General features: G+C 36.3%; 1 protein-coding gene across 2 annotated transcripts in view; it reads left to right on the forward strand.

Annotated features, from left to right (window-relative positions):
* Positions 1-20,584, forward strand: part of LOC136039387 (uncharacterized) — a 96,592-nt gene that overhangs the window by 17,087 nt on the left and 58,921 nt on the right. The window contains exons 3-4 of one of the 2 annotated variants that reach the window (XM_065723070.1): positions 5,857-6,047; positions 14,098-14,297. In XM_065723070.1, coding sequence (XP_065579142.1) covers positions 5,857-6,047; positions 14,098-14,297 — 391 coding nt within the window. The remainder of the gene's footprint in view (positions 1-5,856; positions 6,048-14,097; positions 14,298-20,584) is intronic. The other variant, XM_065723071.1, reaches the window with a different exon arrangement.

Consider the following 20,584-nt stretch of genomic DNA (forward strand, 5'->3'; position numbering starts at 1 on the left):
TCGATTATTAACCTAAGAGTGAAAATTTGGTCGAAACATTCTCTACCCTTTCTAAAACTTTACTGTTCTTCTCTTATAACTTTGTCTACAGTATATCTCAGTCTAAAAATCTCTCTAATTTGCTACTTACAGAGACCAGGCTAATGCATTGATAATAACCACACTTACTCCTATCACCTTTCTTATACAGTGATGTAATTAGGATTTTACTAAAATCGCTATTTACTTTCCCTTTTTCAAAAATCATATTTATAATCTTCAGTCACCTATTACTAACCTCGGGGCCACCATATTTGCGAAATTCATTTACCATACTATTAGCTCCTGTGGACTTATTATTTTTTAATCCTTAAGTACTGTCGCTGCTTCTCCTCATAAAATAAATATTCCTTCACATCCAAAGCATCACAAACTTTTTCATTTTCCTCTATATCTTTTCCTGGAACTATATCTCGGTTTAGCACATTCTCAAATGTTCTGCCCATCTATCTTTTTCTTATCACTGATTGTGGCCCCGTTCCTATCTTTAACTGGGACAAGTCCGGATCGGACTCAATTTACTAATATGCCTGTAAAATTATGCACAATTATGCCTGTAAAATTATGCCGTCAAGCTTCATCTTCCAGATCCTCAGAAATTTTATCCTTGGCCTCCACTTCACACCTCCTTAGTTCATATTTTAATGCTTTCTCCACTTTCTTTACATTCCTTTTGTTTTCATATGATCTACCACTCAAACAATTCTTGTACAAGCCCCTTCTCTTCTCTATTAAACATAAAGCTTTTTCGCTAATATTCCTCGCAGCGTTCGTAACTTTCGTTCCTAAGACACCATCAGCAACTTCACAAATTGTTTTCTTAAAATTATTCAATCCATATTCTACATGATTCTTCTAATATAATTCGTTTTCAATAAAGGGCAAATGACACAGTAGGCTTTAGGCAACTCTGGGCGGGGGCTTCCCCTCGTTCCTATTTCAACATCCTTGTGAACATCCCTTTGAAGTTCCAACTTAATACCCTTAGCTGTTCCTTAGATATTGCTGCTGTGTCCTTTAAATACCATCCTGCAAACAGTGTGTAGATTTTGTTTGGCACCCCCTCAGCATTTTCTAAAAGTTTTATCTTAATATTCTTAGCCTTTTTGGAGACTCAAGATCAAACATGCCCCCTTTTCCCAATAACCAACCTTTTTGGTCACTGATCTTTGAGGGAGGCTTGCTAAAATGGGAATAGGCGGGGGACTGGTTACCTTCCGACCACTTTTTAACATCTTTCTCGACATACCCAGAGAATTTAAACTTAGTAACCTCAGCTGCTGTTGTGATATTGCAGATAGACCATTTTCATAACCAAGATACATATAGTATATTTAAATTTAGTTTAATATGCCCTTCAACATTACCCAAAGTTTCACCTTAATACCATTAGCGTTTCTGAAGACACTTAAAATCAAACACCCCCATTTCTCAATTATAAATCCTGCATGTGAAAAAGGAAAAATTGCATAATTTACAGTCCTTACGCTGGGGACTATGGGGAATTGCATCCTTGGAGGCATAGCTACTAGACATTTTGACTGTTTTGAACAAAAAACGTTTTAAAATTTTGATAAGTGATAAGGGAAGGGAAAATCAAAAAGAAGGTAAGGGAGCTGGTTACCTTCCGATAGCTCTTCATATTACTGAAATCATCGATTTAATATCTTCAACTGTCTCTTAGATACTGATGATACGCCCTTCTGACAATCACCGAGCACACAATGTTTATATTGCCCTCGGCATCCCTCTCCAAAACTGTGGAGAGTATTGTTATCCCAACTGAGTCCGTTGATTTTTAATTATTATCCTAAAGTGGTGGGTGTCAAGCCATGGCTTTCTTGTAGAAAAAGCCAAGACAAATAGACTAAGTGAGTGAGAGGCAAAATCTGGCATTTTTTTTAGATTTTGACTATTTTGAACAATATGTCTATTTCAAAATTTTGATCAAATATTTTTGCCGGAAGGGCAACAAAAGGGCTTGGGAGGGGAATGGTGGCCTTCCAACCACTTTTCAACACCCCCTCAGCTTGTCCTGTAAGTTTCAACTCAATACCATCAGCCGTTCTTAAAATATTACAGATTCTTATTTCTGATAAACTCATGTAAATAGTGTGTTTGGATTTAGTATAACATACCCCTCAACATTTACCAAAATCTCACCTTAATGCCCTTAGCCTTTTTGGTTACACCCAGAGTCAGATATTCCTCCTTTTCCAAATGATAAATTCTGCATGTAAACAATGGGCAAATTGAACAGTTTTTAATCCTGCTCCCTGGCGCTATCGGGGTATGGCATCCCTGGAACTATAGCTATTGGACCTTTCGATTAGTTACAAAGATATGACAGTTCCAAAATTTCGATCAGTATTGAGCAGAGGGGCGCACCTAAAAAGAGCAGGGAAGGGGGAGGGGCCGGTTGCCCTCAAATCTCTCTTCAACATCTTCTCAACATCTCTCGAAATGCTTAATACCCTCAGTCGTTCCTTAGATATTGCTGATATTCCTTTTTCACAACCAGCAATCACATAGTGTGTTTACGTTATGTTCAGCACCCTTCTTAAAATTTTACTTTAATACCCTAAGCTCTTTTTTCATCAAATATTCCCTCTTTATTTCATTAAAATCGTTATACGTTAACAATGGACAACTGCATAATTTATAGCCCCTGTCTCGGAGCTTTGTGGGGGAGGTGTGTCAGCTCAAGCCCAGAGAAGTAGTTATTCGACTTTTGAACAGTTTTGAACAAATTGCTATCCCAAACTTTTAATTTGATGCATTTGGGGAGAAAATGCCGTTGGGTGGGGGGATTCTGGTTGCGCATCGAACACTTTTGACTCTGAACGAGGGCACTAAAAGTTTCGATTTCCGATCCAAACCTTTTAAACCCTTAAACTGTTTTAAATCCTTAAGTAACGATGACTCCTCCAAAGTTTATACGACCAACCCTTCCATAAAAATTTTGTATGCTGACAATAAGCAACTTGCACAGCTGACAGCCCTTTTTCTAGGGGCTAAGGGGGGGGGTTCAACCCTGAAAGCAAAGTTATTTGATCTTCTGACTATTTTGAACAAAATGGCTATCTAAATATTTTGATCGGAAATATATATGATGGAAAAGGGCGAAGGCAGGGGGGGGGAGGTCTGGTCCCTCTCTGATCACTTTTGACATTTGAAACGGGAAATAAAACTTTAGATTTCCAATCGAATGAGCCTACTCCAAAGCTTATACGACCACTCAGTCCATAAAAATCTTATTTGCTAACAATGGATAGCTTGTTTACTTTTATTTTTTGTCCCGCGGGCCTGGGGGGGGGTCAAGCCCAGAAGCATAATTGTTTGATATTTGAACTATTTCGAATGAAATGGCTCTCTCAATTTTCTTAATCAGATGCATTTGGGAAAACGGGGCTGGGGGCTTGTTGCCCTTTGATCACTTTGTACTCTTAAACAAGGAACTAAAACTTTCTATTTCCAATCGAAAGCGCCTCCTTCAAAGTTTATAAGACTACCCCTTCCACAAAAACCTTAAATGTTCACAATGGAGAACATAAAGAACTTACATCGCCTGCCCTGGGGGCCCTGCGGGTTTGTCAGTCACGAAGGCATAGTTAGTTACCTTTTGGACTTTTTTGAACAAAATGGCTATCTCAAAATTTAGAATGATTGCATTTGGAAAAAATGGCGTGGGGGAGGGGAGACTGGCCTCCCTTCGATCACTTTTGACTCTTATAAAGTGCTCTAGGATTTCTGATTTTCAATATAATGAGTCCTCTCTGAAGTTTATACGACCACCCCTTCTATAAGAACGTCATATGTTAACAATGAGCAACCTGCATAACTTTTAGCCCTTACCTCCAGGCTGAGGGGATTTCAGATCCGGAGCCATAGTTATTTGACCTTCGGACTATTCCGAACAAAATATTAATCTCAAAATTTTGATCGGGATCATTTGAGTGAAAGGGGCGTGGGGGATCTAGTTGCCCTTCGATTATTTTTTACTCTTAAGAAGGGAACTAGAACTTTCAATTTCGAATCAAAAGAGCCTTCTCCGACGTTTATACGACCACCCCCTCAATAACCACCTTATATGTTAACAATAGCCAACATGCATAGCTTACAACCCGTGCCATGGGGGATGTGGATGGTTTTTCCAATCCCGATTGTATAGTTATTTCGACTTTGGACTATTTTCAACAAAATGGGTATCTCAAAATTTTGATCGGATGCATCCAAGGAAAAAGGGCGTAAGGGAGAGGAGCTAGTTGCCCCCGATTACTTTCAACTCTCAGAAGGAGCACTGGAACTTTCGATTTCCAATCGAATGAGCCCCCTTCCGAAGTTTGCATGACCACTTTTACTCGTTAAAAAAAGGTACACCGAAAAGACTAGCTGAATCTATAAGAATTGGTTGAACTTATCCTCCATGTGCAATGTTTAATTCAATAAACTCACATACGTTGATTAGCTTTTCCCAAGATTAAGAATCAAATGTAAAGAAGTGAAACTAAAATTGCATAGTTTTTTGTTGAGAAATTAGCAGAAGAAATCCATCTTATAATCGTTTAAATCATGGCTGTAATTTGTGGTTTCTGGGCATAGGAAAGATGGATGGGACTGGATAAAAACTACAGTGATTATCCTTAAACCATTGAAGTCGGGTTAGAATTTCAGCCTTTATGTAAAAATTTCACGACTGAATTTAATACAATGGAATTTTGCTTATTAACCACCGTTCCATCTTATTAATTTTGTCCCCCCTGAATTTATATAGAAGCAACTGATACTACACAGTTTTTCTCAATGGTAACATGCAGTGGAGCATTCAAAAAATTATTAGGGGGGGCAACTGGGGTCTCTGAGAAAACCAACAGAAAACTCAAAAAATCCTTAGAAAAAAACAGTATTTTAAGGCATTACTTTAAGTTTGTTTTAGCTTCTTTGAATTAAAGTTTTGAGTAGGGACTAAGGAGTGAATGATAAAAACGAGCAGATTATATGAGATTTAAAAACAAAATGTAGTTTTTTTCTTGAAGGGATGGGGCCATAGTCCCCCTTCCCCATGAGTGTATACCTGGTCACATGTTTATTTTAGTTTAAAAATGGTTATAAAAAGGAAGAGTTACAGGAAAAGATTAAATAATTGAAGTTCAAATAATAAAACTAATGGTAACAAGATGGCCTTACCGAAAAAAGTCTGTTAACTAGACGTAATTCTTGATAATGAATCATTCTGGACATAACATGTAAAACATAGAATTAATTTGGACAAATATCAATCAGAATACCTCCTACTGAAACAACTAGGGGCTCATCTTACCACATTTAGAATATTATTTTGAGGTTACTTTAAAAATACCTGGCTGTAGATGTTTCCTGTTTAGAGAAATATTTAGATATTTTTACGATCTGGCCAGACTTGTAATGTGAATAGTCTCAACAGCATTCTGTTCTGCCAAGACTGAACTACCAGCTGCTCCTTCTAGTATTACAGCTTTTTGTGTCGCAATTAACTTAAGCAACATAACTTAAATTATGTGAATTCACCCATCACTCCATTTTATTGTATTTTTATTATAACTAATGATAATTATCATTGTCTCTTTCCTATTTTTAGTTTTTGTGTGCTTTGTTTCTAGTATGAAATATCAGGTGTTCGCAAGATAAATACTTAACTTTTAAATAATATAGTATTTTTACAAGATATTAAAAAATGGATATTAGTCAATCTAGGATACTCAGAGATCCTCAAAACTGCTATTCTTTATCATTCAATTTGTAGTATCTGCTTTGAATTTGGTATCTGTCCTTTTCCAGAAGAGATCTCACTTGAAGAAGAACCTGACGATTATTTTTACATAGGTGTTGAACCCTGGAAAGTTACAGACGTCAGTTTCAATATCTCAGAGATTATCAGACAGCACGCTATGCAAAGTAGCGCTCACAGCTTTGCGGCGACAGAAGTCGAATATTCATACGAGAATTCAATTACACTCACGAGAAAAGAGGTACGTTACAAAAAATAAACACATTGACTGTCCCGTGTAGAATTAACTGAGGTACTCCAACTCTTTAATCTCCTTAAAAATTGCAAAGATTTTGCGGGCTTTTACGAGAAAAAAAACCTTGCAAGAAGTAAACTGTGTTTTCCACATGAATAATATATTTTCTAAGGCATGCATAGGCCAGGGCTTTATCATTTGTCAAAACACTGGGGAGGGGGAAAAACGCATCTTTCAAAATTTAGTAGTGGCAGTTTTTTTCCCAATAAAAATACGAAATGAAAAATCCAAAGCCAACAGGGCCTACCATGGCAAAACCAAGAAATGAGACTAGAGAAGACAATTGGGTCTATGGAAAGTATGAGAAAAAAAAGAAGACAAACAGTTAAACTAATATTTCATTAGTTATATCTATATTTCATATATAATAATATCTTATTTCGTATATAAGATAAGGCGTCAGCGTTAAAAGAATACCGAAAAAATATTTTTCTAAATCAAGAGAAGGCAAAATATCTAGGGGGACAAGTGTCCCCGTGTTCCCCCGCCCACAAAGAAAATACCACTGGCGTCCCTGGCTTAGATTATTAGACACATTTTATGATTATTATTTCTCCTTGTCATAAAAAAAAAACTACTTCCTCAGTCATTGATCATAAGAATCCTAGCATTATTAGCTTTTTCTAATGAGAAAAGTTAAGGAGATATTTAATAGTCTGACCGTTGCAAAACCATCTGTCTACGCTTCGTTTCGTCTCAAAAGTGCTTTTAGATATAATTGTACAAAATGATCGTTTCTTACTTATGACACTTTTCATTAAACACATCTCTCCTTAAAGAGAGATAACCATGGCATCAAAAGAATTTGTTATTCGTCTCAACTATGTTACCAATTTGAATTTCACATATGCGTGACTAGGCTAAAGCATTTTTGTATCCATTTCTACAAAGGATTTCTTTTATTAGTTTTTTGTTTGGTTTTTTGTTTGGAGATTGCTCCCAGGTTAACTCAACCCAACGATTATTCTCCGCTAACGCATATTTTCAAAATTGGCATTGTCTTCTAATATTTGAAGGTTGACCCTCTTGAGGGGAGGGATTGTAATTTTCAGGAATCATGTGCAACAGGCGGCGGTGCCAAGATTCCCCCTGGGCCCCCCGGATCTTCCATTGTTTTTGGTCATTCATCTAGGGCCAAACAGAGAGCATCGTCCACGAATACTACGACTACTACTATTAACCATTGACCGCAGCACCAAGCCGCCTCAGACCGACACAGCTACGCACACTCCTCCTCCATCCCTATCTATTCAAAGCCTCCCTCTTTTTCACCCTCCCAGGAAGTTGCTTTTTCCTTTAAATCTTCTTTATGACATCCTCCCACCCTAGACAATGACGAGCTGCTTTCCGTTTAGCCTAGACGGTTGGCCGAAAAGGAAAATCTTTGGCAACCTATCATCATTCATCCACAGAACGTGCCCTAAGCATCTCAACCTTTCTTTCATTATAGCACTAGGAAGCGGGATTGAACCATATTTTTGCACAGCCTACTGTCTGAAATAAGGTCAGTTAGCCGGGTACCCAAAGCAATCCGTAGGCAGTTTCTCTGGAAAACATCTAGTAAATCTTAATCTAGTAAATCATAACGAGTTCCAGAAGAAAATAAATCCTACAAAATAGATCATTTTTTGATGCATTAACAGGAACTGTGGGAGCGGAATATATTCACGGTGAAGTAGTAGTGCAAATTAAAAGGCATTATATTTACCCAGGCTACCAAATTGTTTAGCAGTAATACCTGAAGAACGGTATTGGCGATTGAGGTGCAACTTTTTGGAGCTGCTGCAAGATCTAGCGGACATCCAATTTTGATCAGGGGGATGGGGCCAAGGTAAATCTAAAGGCACTATGTATATTCACGTTATCAAAGTAGCTGACATGCAATATCTGGGGAAGGGCTCCAGTTACGCTGTTAAAAAGTCCAGGCAGTTATGAGGAGTGAGCAAGGGAGTGTTCGGGGAGCAAGGGGACGTCAAGTTTTGCCATGGGAAAAAGGTAAAGAATGATTAATTCGAAATGTGTCTTTTCTCCGATCTGCCTAAAGTTTCTGTACTGTAATTCTCTATGGGCCCTATAATCCATTCAGGCTTAGCTATAAGGTAAATCAAGACGCAATAAGTTTTGCTAGATGATTTAAACAGCGTACCTTTGATATCCTTGGAACGGCTTTAGGGGATCAAGCTGACACTGTCAGGGAGTACTGGGAGAGAAGGGCAAGTAGGTCTCAAATGTTGACCTTGGGGTTGGGAGAAGAGCGGAACAGCCTAAAGATTTAGTCTCCAGTCTGTTTAAAACTCTTGACGCTATGGAGCCCCTTTTGCGTCGGAATTCCCGGTGAGGTAGCGATGTAGAGCGGAAGTTGCCATTTATACCCAGATCAAACAGTTCGTGATAACGAAGTGTAAGTAAGGAGTGACGCGGCTCAACAGTAATCAAAACCCTAAAAAATAGAATTTTGATACTAATAGATATATAAAAGTAATTGCCTTATTATGCTGATTCCAAATATATAGGTGTTGTTAAGTTTAGTTTTACCCATCAAATAATACGAGAACGGAAAACTTTCCCTGATTTTTGAAAAAGTGGAGGAACAGAAACACCCCCTATAAGTCCAAGACTCTTAATGGTAATCACACCATCAGATTCAACTTCTCAAAGAACCCTACCGTGGAGGTTACAAGCTCCTATTTGTAAAAACGTGGAATATTGAAATTTTTGCCAGAAGAAAGATCACGGATGTGTGTTTATTTATTTTTTCAGGGGTGACCATATAGACCCAATGGTCCTAGAATATCGGGATAGGCTCATTAGAACGGAAATTAAAAGTTATAGCACTCTTTTTAAGTGACCAAAGAAATTGGAGGGCAAGTAGGCCCCCTTCCAAGCCCCTTTTTTCCTAAAATCTTCCGATCAAAATTTTGAGGTTGCCACTTTGTTCAACATATTTGAAAAACCCAATAACTATGCCTTTGCAGATAACATGACCTCCCCCCAACTACACCTGGGGAAAGGTCTTTAAGTTATAAAATTTGCCCATTATTTACGCATAGTATTTGTTATTGGGAAGTATGCACACATTTTTCAGGTAGGAGGGGGGATTTTTTGTTGGGATAGAATTGTCCATGGGAAGGGAATTTTTCAGAGGGGAACTTTTCAGGGGAAAATTTATAATGGGAGAATTTGCAAGAATTCCTACGAGAAATTCTTTTTTTATATCTTGCTTTCTCTTTGCAGATTCAATTTTACGCATGGAGATTTTAAGTGTAATTATAATGAATAAACTTTTTACAGGGGATGGATTACTTAGATGATATTTCTGTTGGGAGATTTCCTGGGATTATTTAAAAAACAATCATAAATTTAATAATAATATTTTTTCAACTGAAAGTATGGAGCAACATTAAACTGTAAACAAACACAAATTACTGTGTACATGAGGCGTGTTACCTCCTCCTCAACACCTCGCTCTTTACGGTACAGTTTGACTTTGTCCCAATTCTTTAAGAACAACTCCTGAAACACAAAGGCTGCTTAATTTGAACAATAAGGAGCTTTTTTTAAATATTAAAAAAACTTTAGCATGAAGATCGAGGTGTTGAGGAGGGGGCAATGCACCTCATATACGTAACAATTTCTGTTCGTTTCAAGTTTTAATGTTGGTTCTTACTTTCAGATGAAAAATTTTTTTTATTTAATTTTATCAGAATAGCGTATATCTTTATTATATCAGGAATAGTTTGGGGGAGGAATTGAAGTTTTTGGCTGTAATGGGAGGGTACGAGAGAGGAGGCGATGATTTTCCAGGTTTTGTATTTAGAGGGAGAAGACGTTGGGGTAAAAACATATGTCTCCAATACGCTTAAAAATGTTGGAACTATTAGCCAATGGGGAACAATCAATCTATTCAAGCTGATTTAGTGAGGTAAGTCAAAAGACAATATATTGGCCTCCGCTATCAAATAGAGCTACTTTGATGTCTCGGAAACGATAAGGGGAATTTTGTTTTTCTTTCAGAAAGTGTTTTGGGGAGCAGGGAAACTCAAAACATCATATTTGGGAAAGAGGAAAAGGTGCGAGCCTCCTATTAGCTTGTCCCAGGACCAACAATTTTACATGAAAGCTAAAAACTTGTGTTAGTAAGCTATTAGGTCAAGGGTAGCTTCATACTACTACTATCACTACTAATACTACTACTAATACTAACAGCTCATCGCAGCACAAAGCCGATTGAGGCCAACAGAGCTACTCACGCTCCTCCTCAATCCCCGTGTATTCGAATCTTCCCTCTTTACACCCTCCCAGGAAGTTCCCGTTTCCCTTAAATCTTTCTTTATGACGTCCTCCCATCCCAGACGAGGAGCTGGATACCCAGAACAATCTGTAGACAAATTCTCTTGAAAAAATCTAGCAAATCTTCATCTGCTTTTCGGAGTGCCTTCATGTACAAAAAGAAAAACGAAAAACACTGAAAAAAAAATGTTTCGCTTAGAATGGGACCACATTTTTTTTATAATCACCAAAGACTTTGAACATTTTTTTCTTTACTTTGTATATTTTGATTTTTCCAGTTAGAAAGACTAAAAAAAAAATCGCAAGTTCAGAAACAGGACCTTATGTGTCGTCTTTCTTATCAGCTCAAAACAACGTTCATCATGGTTGCGATGAACGCTTTTGTTCGTATCTCATAGATTTGCAACTTACGGAAGATGTAGGCAGGGCCACGTAGATCAGAATGAAATGGAAATATTATGAAGATTCGCTATATGTAAATACAACACTTAAAATAGTATCAAAAAAAGTTTTTCTCCGACTGGACCAGACTTACAGGGTATGTAGATACAGACGTTGAAACCTCAAAGACAATTATAACATTTCCTAAAGATCATAAGGTAATAAGGTATCTGAATTTTGTTTTTTCGTGATGCCCAAAATAGGGAGAAATTTATTTTGTCACTAGTCGGCTAGTAACTTCCTGGTTATGTATTTTGAAACGTACAGTCCTAAAAGATTAAAAAATATATTTTTAAAATTAAGGAGTCTATTCGTGAAACCCTGACACAGGACAAACACTGTTGTTTTTTTTTTGTCAACCGGTGTGAAACTTACACTGTAAGTAGACTCGACGAAAGCAACAAATTTTGGGATCAAAATATGGTTTTGTCAATTCTTAGCATGGAGAATCCTCCGGGAAAATCAATTGTGCGGACATTTCAACGTTTACCAACGAAGCTATCTCGTCTGTGGTTCTCAGCTTTGTGTTTTAAGTTGTCAAAGCCTAGCTGAAACACAACAATGCACGCACTTTTATTGAAGGAGCATCATTACAATACCTGTTCATCAGTTACGAGATGTGCATTCTATCATTAAATTACTTTGTTGCTGGTCAGGCCAAATAGTAGGTACTGTCTCAGAAGACATACTGGCACTTAGCGACTTATTTGTCTCTAAGGATTTATTCAGTCTGCAATTATTCAGGTTTATTCGGTTGAATAATTGTACATCAACAATAAGAATGGATGCTGGTGGATTTGTTTATGGAAGGGGAGGGGGCACCTAAAACCTCACAAAAAGCATTGTTAGCACAAACAGGAGGTGCTACAACATCAAACCTCTATAAAATTTGGAGGAGTTCAATTCGACTAAGCGTGCATTATGGGTGCTGAGGAAAGTTAGGGCTTCCTCTTATTTTTTAAAAGTTCGTAAGTTTATTATCCCACATTCACAAAATAAGTAAATCAAACAACACTTTCGCGCTGGAGCAAACCTATGGGGGTTTGCGGTCACGCAAAAGTCCACGCAACTATTAACTATTTATTTAAACCTCAACTATTTAATTAAAACTGTTATAAGAAATGATAATAATAATTAAAACATAACCTATATATGTGAAAAAATAGAAGAACAAATAACTGAATTAAAAATAATAATAGACAAATAAAAATATAAAAGAAAAATAATAAAAAAGAATCGAGTCTTCATCACTCTCCAATACTCAACTCCCCCTTCCTGCCCTCCCAATCCCATCTTAACCCATGCCCACCCTAACCCTTCCCAATCCACCCTTACCTCTCCGGCTCCTCTTCCTCTCCTACCCAACCTACCAGCCATAGTAAATTTCAACATAGTTCCCCCCCCCAACCCAAAAAAGCAATCTTTTGAATTCTTCTTAATCTGAGGTACTTGTTCTGCCGCCCTAATGTTCAATGGTAGGTCATTCCATACACATGGACCCAGGGGTTTCATTCAAAATGAAGACTTGGTGCCACGATGCAAATCAACAACTATATTATCATTTTGTCTAGTTCCATAATTACGCAGGTCACTATTAATTTGATAAAAACTCTTAAAAATATCAGAGGTTAAACTATTCATATACTAATACTGCACAAATACTGAACAATACTGCAGCTTGGTAATATCTTATCTGACCTACATTAAGGAGCTTTAGGGACCTAAAACAAGCACAGGTGTCATGCACATCCTGGACATACCTACCCATTGTTCTAAAAGCTGTATTTTGTGGAGCTTGGACTCTCATTGAAAAAACAATGGTTTTTAAGACGAAAAATATTAAAGTACCGTGATGGAAAGTTGACTGTAAAGATAAAGAGGTAGGCAAGGGGTAATTCCTCCTTTGAAACAAAAATAACTTACTATTTTCAAAAGCAAAACATCTGAATGTGCTCTTTCTCGAGACATCAGGGAATAGCAGTCATATTCGTTGCATTCAAAAAACTATCAGTTAAGCACTAGTAAAAATTTAACCCAATGAAGGGGGAGGCTCTGGATCAGAATCTCTGCTTTATCCTATAGAGGATAACTTCTGTTTTTTGTTAATATCTATCTCGCTCTTAGATTTCATTTAAAAAAGATACTGTTTAATTCCTTATTGAATATATCAAAACTTTGACTGACAATTTATTTATCTATTTATTGAACGGTCATCATTCACATAATATGATAAGATGAAGCAGAGGAAAAAAACAAACAAGAGAAAAGCACAAGAAGAAGAAGAAACCAATTACTGCACTAACCCTTGTCATAGAAATGTGACTGCGATATTTGCAACTGCGACCAGTGCCCATAAACAACCTGACATGCACTATTGCGCGTGAAAGATTTTTTGTGCTGCAATATTCAAACTGGAAAAGATGGCGGTGAATTCTTCGAGGAAGAACTATGAACCTTTTTTCGTTCTTCTTTTTTGCTGTCTGACGGCAACTCTAGGTTGTGAGTTAATTATTAAGCTTAAACTGAAGTTAAAAATTTTCTTTTTATAATCAAAATTTTTGTTTCATTTGAGCTCAAGGCCGCCTGAGAAATTAGAGCAGCTCACAAGGAGTGCTTGGAATAGCAATGGACACGAAGCCGGTATGGGAGTTCGCATTTCTGATGAAAAAGACAACTTAACGGATACTGATAAATAAAAGTTTGGTCCCTATGGGCAAAACCCAAGTAAAATATGAAAAACTATCTTTTCTTGAATGTGCCTCGATTTTTTATAGTGTAAAATATTTAGGAGGGGTCATCCCCTTCTGGGTATCTCCATCCTTAGTTGAAAGATGCCATTCGCATGCACCCTGTTCTTCTTTGAAAGACAAGGAACCTTCATATAATATATATATATATATATATATATATATATATATATATATATATATATATATATATATATATATATTGTTTTCAAGAATAAATTGTATTTCCAGAGGTAATGGTGGAGTCTTGTATTTTGACATGGTGTACACCATTTTTTAAATTGTTTTACTGTATAAAAATGTTTCTGTGCCAATTTGCTCTAGTTAAACCTTATTGTTTCTCTACTGAACGTCTTAATGACTATTTTCCCAAGGTGGATGTGAGTGTTTTGTTCTGTTTGGTGCAATCTTTCCTAAGGTATATATTGTTTTGTTTTATATTACTTAAATTATTTCCTAATGGCTTCCTTCAAAATTACCTTTTATTTTTTTTTCTCATTTGGACTGCTTTATTCCAGCATTGGCTTTTTGAGTGGGACGAGCTATTTTCAGAAGTTCAAGCGGGAAAGGTATGTGGATTTCGTGCCCTTTGTCAGACACGGCTCTGGCCCAAGAAGAAGAAGACTGCTGCCACGGCTAATTTAAATACATCCATGACTGTCAAACCATCATGGGAAGGAGATAAAAGACATGGCCCAAACACGATGGATCCTACTCTGTAAGCTATTTTAATATTCTTGTATGCTTTTGCCTTCTAGACTTTAGTAGATATTCACAAGAAATCAATTTTTTTCAAATGAAAGTAAAGAGTGACATTATGACTCAAAATGAACGATAAAGTTTTATTTTGCTTTAAAAACACTTCTTATCCCGATTCAGTTGATTAATTACGTCCTACATTGGTCAGAGGCAACGTTTTACCGTTGCCTATGGTTCAATGTGTTATTTATTACTTTTTCCTAGAGCACATCTAATTTTTATGGTGATTCCAAACCTATAAATTTCGTCAAGTTTAAAGCTACCCGTCAAAAGCTGGGAGCTAGAGAAAATTGCCTTACCAATTTTCCCATCATGTGCGTCTTTTTTTCATTTTCCCAGGGGTTGTCGTATCGAACCAATACTCCTGGGAAATTGGGAGAAGATTCACTCAAACGGAAATTAAATGTTGTAGCGCTCTTTTTAAGTAGTCAAAAAATTATACAAAGTGACTTTTCTACCGTTTCGAGGCACCGGATTATGATTTTCACCGAAAGAGGGCGAAGTTGCATGTCGATTGAAAATTATTAGGTTGCTAATCGATTTAAGAATATCAGAAATCTATACAATTCAGTTATAGTCAGAACGTCTAAAGACTGAGTATAAGAGTCAGATTCTATGCTTCAAATTAGTTGGACCGTGGGTACTGTGTCACGATGCAATTTAAGGTTTTTGCCATGTTTTTTTTGTGCAGCACTTCCTGTTTTGCGGAAGACTACAAATAGTCCGGTTACACATAATTAATACAAGGCTCTGAACATACTAATTTTAAACTACTATATTGACATTGCTTCATAGACTGAAAATATTGAAAAAAAAACTAGTCAATCAAATGTCAAAGGATCCCACTAGTTTTTGCTGCGTAACTAGAAGACTTGAAGGTGAATTATCAACAGAACAAATTAAGCTTTAAGACATTGAGAAAACAATTTATTAGCAACGCAAGGCAACACTGATTTGCAATCCCAAAATATTATAAAGAAAGCAGTAACGCGTAAATAGGTCCAACGACTACAAAATGTGCATATTCCAACAGTAATATATTGCCTTTACTCCAACAGATACAAAATTTGGATATACCCTAGACCTCATTTGCATATACCCGAGACCTCATCTCCTATGGGTACGAGCAGTATACCTCATTTGCATATTACAACCGATACATATGCCAATACTCCGGCAGGTACCTCATTTGCATATTACAGTCGGTATATACTTAATATCCAGTAATCGCGTGACAATTCTATGAATAAATTTTTATCTGTGCTTGAATGAAGCCGGTTTACAGTATGATAAGTTTTCTACACTGAGTGAATATAAAGCGGAATTTTAAATGTAATATATTAAAAGAAGCCAAGAATGGAATTTAATATAATCGAAATGAAAAAAAAGGTAAAAAAACTAAGTACAATGGGGTTTGCATTTGGACATGTACAGATCCATATTAAATACGCTGATTATTTAATTTGTGTTCAAGGTGTGAGGTCTAGTAGAAGACTGCCTTCGGGAGTTTACTGTTTCAAAATGTATTTAATGAAATTAATGCAAAAACTCTCAGCTAATGGCTCGGCAAGGGTATACTCTAAACGTACACTCTCCGTTTACACAACATTCATATCTTGAGTGGCAGACAAGTCCAATACAAAGATACCATGAGTTTTTTACAAACATTCTATCGGTTATACCCTTTTTAAATAGTTGTGAATCTTGATCTAGAGATTTCATTGTCAACTCATACAATATCCGATAGGATATATCAAAGGATAAATTGTAGAGTGAGATTCCATTTACTTTACATTCAAGACATGAAAGTCCAAACACTAGAAAATTAGTATGGGAACTTGTCCTCGATCCTATGCCACTAGCACTTTTTACAAATACCAATGCTAGTTTTGAATGAATTTCACCATTGATGAGTGAAGAGTCGGTGAAGTTGCGTGAACCCGTGGCAATATGACGCTTATTAATGATTCTATGAGGAACAAGTAGTTTGATATTATTTCCACTAGCTTTCAGTTTTTCCACTGCCAAAGCAACAAAACTCATAACCTGTTGCTTTCGTACCTAAAGTATTGCCTAGATAAGAAAAAAATCGGGTGATGTAGGAAGTTTCTTTCGTAAAATGAAATTAGATGGAGCAAACGTTAATTTTATTTCCACCTTAACATTCGGTGGTAACTATTAGGGTATATTAAATATCTCGTGATTTATTTTCCCAACTGAATGTAACTCATTAGTTGTTGCCCTCAAAAGTGCATATGTAGTGTCTGTGTTTGTCTTATATTCAAATCTATTGGCTGAACCTCTCAATTCCTCGTATAATTTCGGTGTCATCAACATAAACTGCATAATCGTAAAATTTGTGCGACAGTTGCTAGTTCTCACCAAGGTTCCATTTATGTAGACACTGATCTGTCGAAAAAAGTAATGCAATACACAATTTTCATAAGATATTCCATCAGCAAGACTTGGGATTTTATTGTCATATTTCTTGACTACCACAGGCAAATCTATAAATGTGAAAGACATATTAACGAAATAATCTTCATCGGAATAAATTCGAAAATGAATGTTTTCGGAGAGTGGTTGTTGTGGGTAGAATTTTCCGCATTGAATAGATTTAAAGATAAAGTGATCGATGGGAATCCTTGTATGGTATACACGCCGTTTCAGTCTTGGAAAATAAATCCTTTTTTGATCTACCAAATTTTCTTCCTTGGTTTCTTTTTCTTTGGCAAGAGTGATATCTTTAGTTTCTAACCCGAGTAGAACCTAAGATTTTTCGCTCGCCGAAATACTTTTTTTTTTAAATTCTTGCCAGAGCCCCAATCTTGCATTGTAGAGGATGCAAAATCCAAGGCATCCAGTACAATGTATTTTTTAGCCAAGGGTGCAGAGAAAAATAGCTTAGTAAACTAACTACCAAGACCATAGCCTGGAATTGATGAACGACCTTTATAATTAGTTCATTCTATGACCCACTTCTCTTGGAATAAGATTAGCAACATAGCAATCAATATAAGGAAAAACGAATGCCATTTTTTATTAGACATCTTGGTATTGATATTACGACAAGAATTATTCATGCTACCTCATTTTTTGTATTGAATTGTGACAAAGGGATATTTACCTGAGTTCATTGTTTCTATCCAATGCTCACTAATGAGTGGCCAATCTTGTGGTCTAACTTTTATGTCATATGTACTCATCTTTTCTTAGGATATCATATGTGTTTGGAGAATATAATCAACAAGAGCAACTTCTTACTCGCCATTAAATTCGATAGTGGGAGAGAGTTTTGTCCAGAAATCACTTGTTTTATTCAAATTATTGTAGAGTGGATCAGAGATATTGAGCATGAATGTCACATAGAAATCATTTGGCATTATTTATGTCTTTAACTGCTTCCCAAGAATCAAAATCAGAGTTATATCCTAGCCAACAAACAAGCAACTGTCTCTTACCCCTGTGTTTAGGACTCTTTAATATCTTTTCAATTGATAGATTTCACCATTATTTTTAACTTTTTGAAGTTAATGGTCATAAAAACCACCAAGAATCTCTTCATCTTTGGTTTGTCGCAGACAATATGTTACAGGTTTAATGTCTAGAATTTTTGACACTTTAAAAACTTCTCCGGACCATAAGTAATTCTCCTTTTCAAAAATATTAGTAGTTCTATTAATTCCAACAATATCACCAGCATCGAATTTTTTCTTCACAACCTTTTCGCTAGAATATAGTTTAAGAAAAGTGTCGAGTCTATTATGATCTCCTCGATGAACTTCCTGAGGGCTAAAGCTGGACAAGGATTGATTAGGGTGTGATTTTAAATTTGCATGGTTTTATCTAAATCTTCAATAAAAGCAGCAGTATTTTTCAATATGCAATATCTTGAAATTAAAAGTCGAATGGTTCTTAATAATCTTTCGGCCAACACAACCTTTATAGGACTATGACTATGATAGAGCGTTGCATTATGTTTCAACAATACCTTCTCTACATGTGGATTAACAAATTCACTACCTTGATCGGTTTGAATTTTTAACAACCTTGATCAAGAATACTTTCTATAGGTTTAGCAACTTCAACACCTGTCTTTGTCCGCAATGAAGTAGCATATACATATCGACTAAAGACACTGATTGCAAGTAGAATATGTTTGTATGTTTTATTTTGATGCCTTTGAATCTCATTTAGAGTTAAAAGGTCTACTTGCATTATGTTTAGTGGGAAAAAGCCTTTAGTTTTTCAATAGTGATTACCACGAACCCTATGATTTCGATGTAAATTGTAACATGGTTTATTTTGTAGATACTCTCTCGCTAACTTCTTTTCAACTCCAGTGACTTTATAAAGTGTTCTAGGGGAACTTAGACTTCCACTTTACCGATATTTTCATAAACAATTTTCAAAACCATTAAACCATTAAACCATTTTGAACATAAACACGTAGTGTAATGTCTGCTACCCTTTTGCATGCTAGCGGCTGGTGGTAGTAGTGATGAGTTGATATCAAAACCTCTTCGATTTTGTCTCGCCACCACTGGTGTCTGAAAATCCTTGTTTCTACTACTACTATTCGCATTAGCGGCAGGTTTCCTAGTATTTTCCAAGATTGATTTAAAATCTTCTTCTTCTTCTTTTAATGTTAGACTGCTAAGTTCCTTTAATGTTTTCAGAATTTGCTGATTGGTAATAACACTTTTCGGGAAGTCTAATTTAATTAAAACGTTGATTGTCAAATGATAAAATTCCTTTACGATTTGTAACCATATCATATGTTAAATGAAATCTGTGCCCAACTTTAGCCCTCAGGAAGTTCATCGAGGAGATCATAATACACTCGACACTTTTCTTGAACTATATTCTAGTGAAAAGGTTGTGAAGAAAAAATTCGATGCTGGTTATATTGTAAACCTGCTTCGTTCAAGCACAGATAAAAATTTATACATAGAATTGTCACGGGATTATTGGATATTAAGTATATACCGACTGCAATATGCAAATGAGGTACCTGGTGGAGTATTGGCATATGTATCGGTTGTAATATGCAAATGAGGTATACTGCTCGTACCCATAGTAGATGAGGTCTCGGGTATATGCAAATGAGGTCTAGGGTATATCCAAATTTTGTATCTGTTGGAGTAAAGGCAATATATTACTGTTGGAATATGCACATTTTGTAGTCGTTGAACCTATTTACGCGTTACTGCTTTCTTTATAATATTTTGGGATTGCAAATCAGTGTTGCCTTGAGTTGTTAATAAATTGTTTTCTCAATGTCTTAAAGCTTAATTTGTTCTGTTGAGAATTCATCTTCAAGTCTTCTAGTTACGCAGCAAAAACTAGTGGGATCCTTTGACATTTGATTGACTAGTTTTTTTCAATATTTTTAGTCTATGAAGCAATGTCCATATAGTAGTTCAAATTAGAATGTTCAGAGCCTTGCATTAATTATCTGTAACCGGACTATTTGTTGTCTTCCGCAAAACAAGAAGTGCTGCATAAAAAAAACACGACAAAAACCTTAAATTGCTTCGTGACACAGTACCCACGGTCCAACTAATTTGAAGCATAGAATCTGACTCTTATACTCAGTCTTTAGACGTTCTGACTATGACTGAATTGTTTAGTTTTCTGATATTCTTAAATCGATTAGCAACCTAATAATTTTCAATCGACATGTAACTTCGCCCTCCTTCGGTGAAAATCGTAATCCGGTGCCTCGAAACGGAAGAAAAGTCAATTTGTATAATTTTTTTTGACTAATTAAAAAGAGCGCTACAACATTTAATTTCCGTTTGAGTGAACCTTCTCCCAATTTCCCAGGAGTATTGGTTCGATACCAGAACCCCTGGGAAAATGAAACAAAGACGCGCATGATAGGATGATTGGTAAGGCAATTCTCTCTAGCTCGCAGCTTTTGACGGGTAGCTTTAAACTTGACGAAATTTATAGGTTTGGAATCACCATAAAAATTAGATTTTTGAGTTTTATTATTGTCAGAGCTCATTTTTTAGAGCTGCGATTACTATTAGCCCGGGTTGCTAATAGTAATCGAGGCAGCGCAATAGCGCTGCCTAAGGAAAGAGCGATGTGGGCACAATGGTAAATTTTTTATCCTTTTTCTGGGAGGGGGGGAGTTGAGGCTAGGACACTTTGTATCGAAGAAGTTGTCGTAAAACTTCAGAAGGTGGTCATTCGATTGGAAATTGAAAGGGCTAGTGCCCTTTTTACTAGTCCAAA

The sequence above is a fragment of the Artemia franciscana genome, chromosome 19 (assembly GCF_032884065.1).
Source record: "Artemia franciscana chromosome 19, ASM3288406v1, whole genome shotgun sequence".
Lineage (NCBI taxonomy): Eukaryota > Metazoa > Arthropoda > Branchiopoda > Anostraca > Artemiidae > Artemia > Artemia franciscana.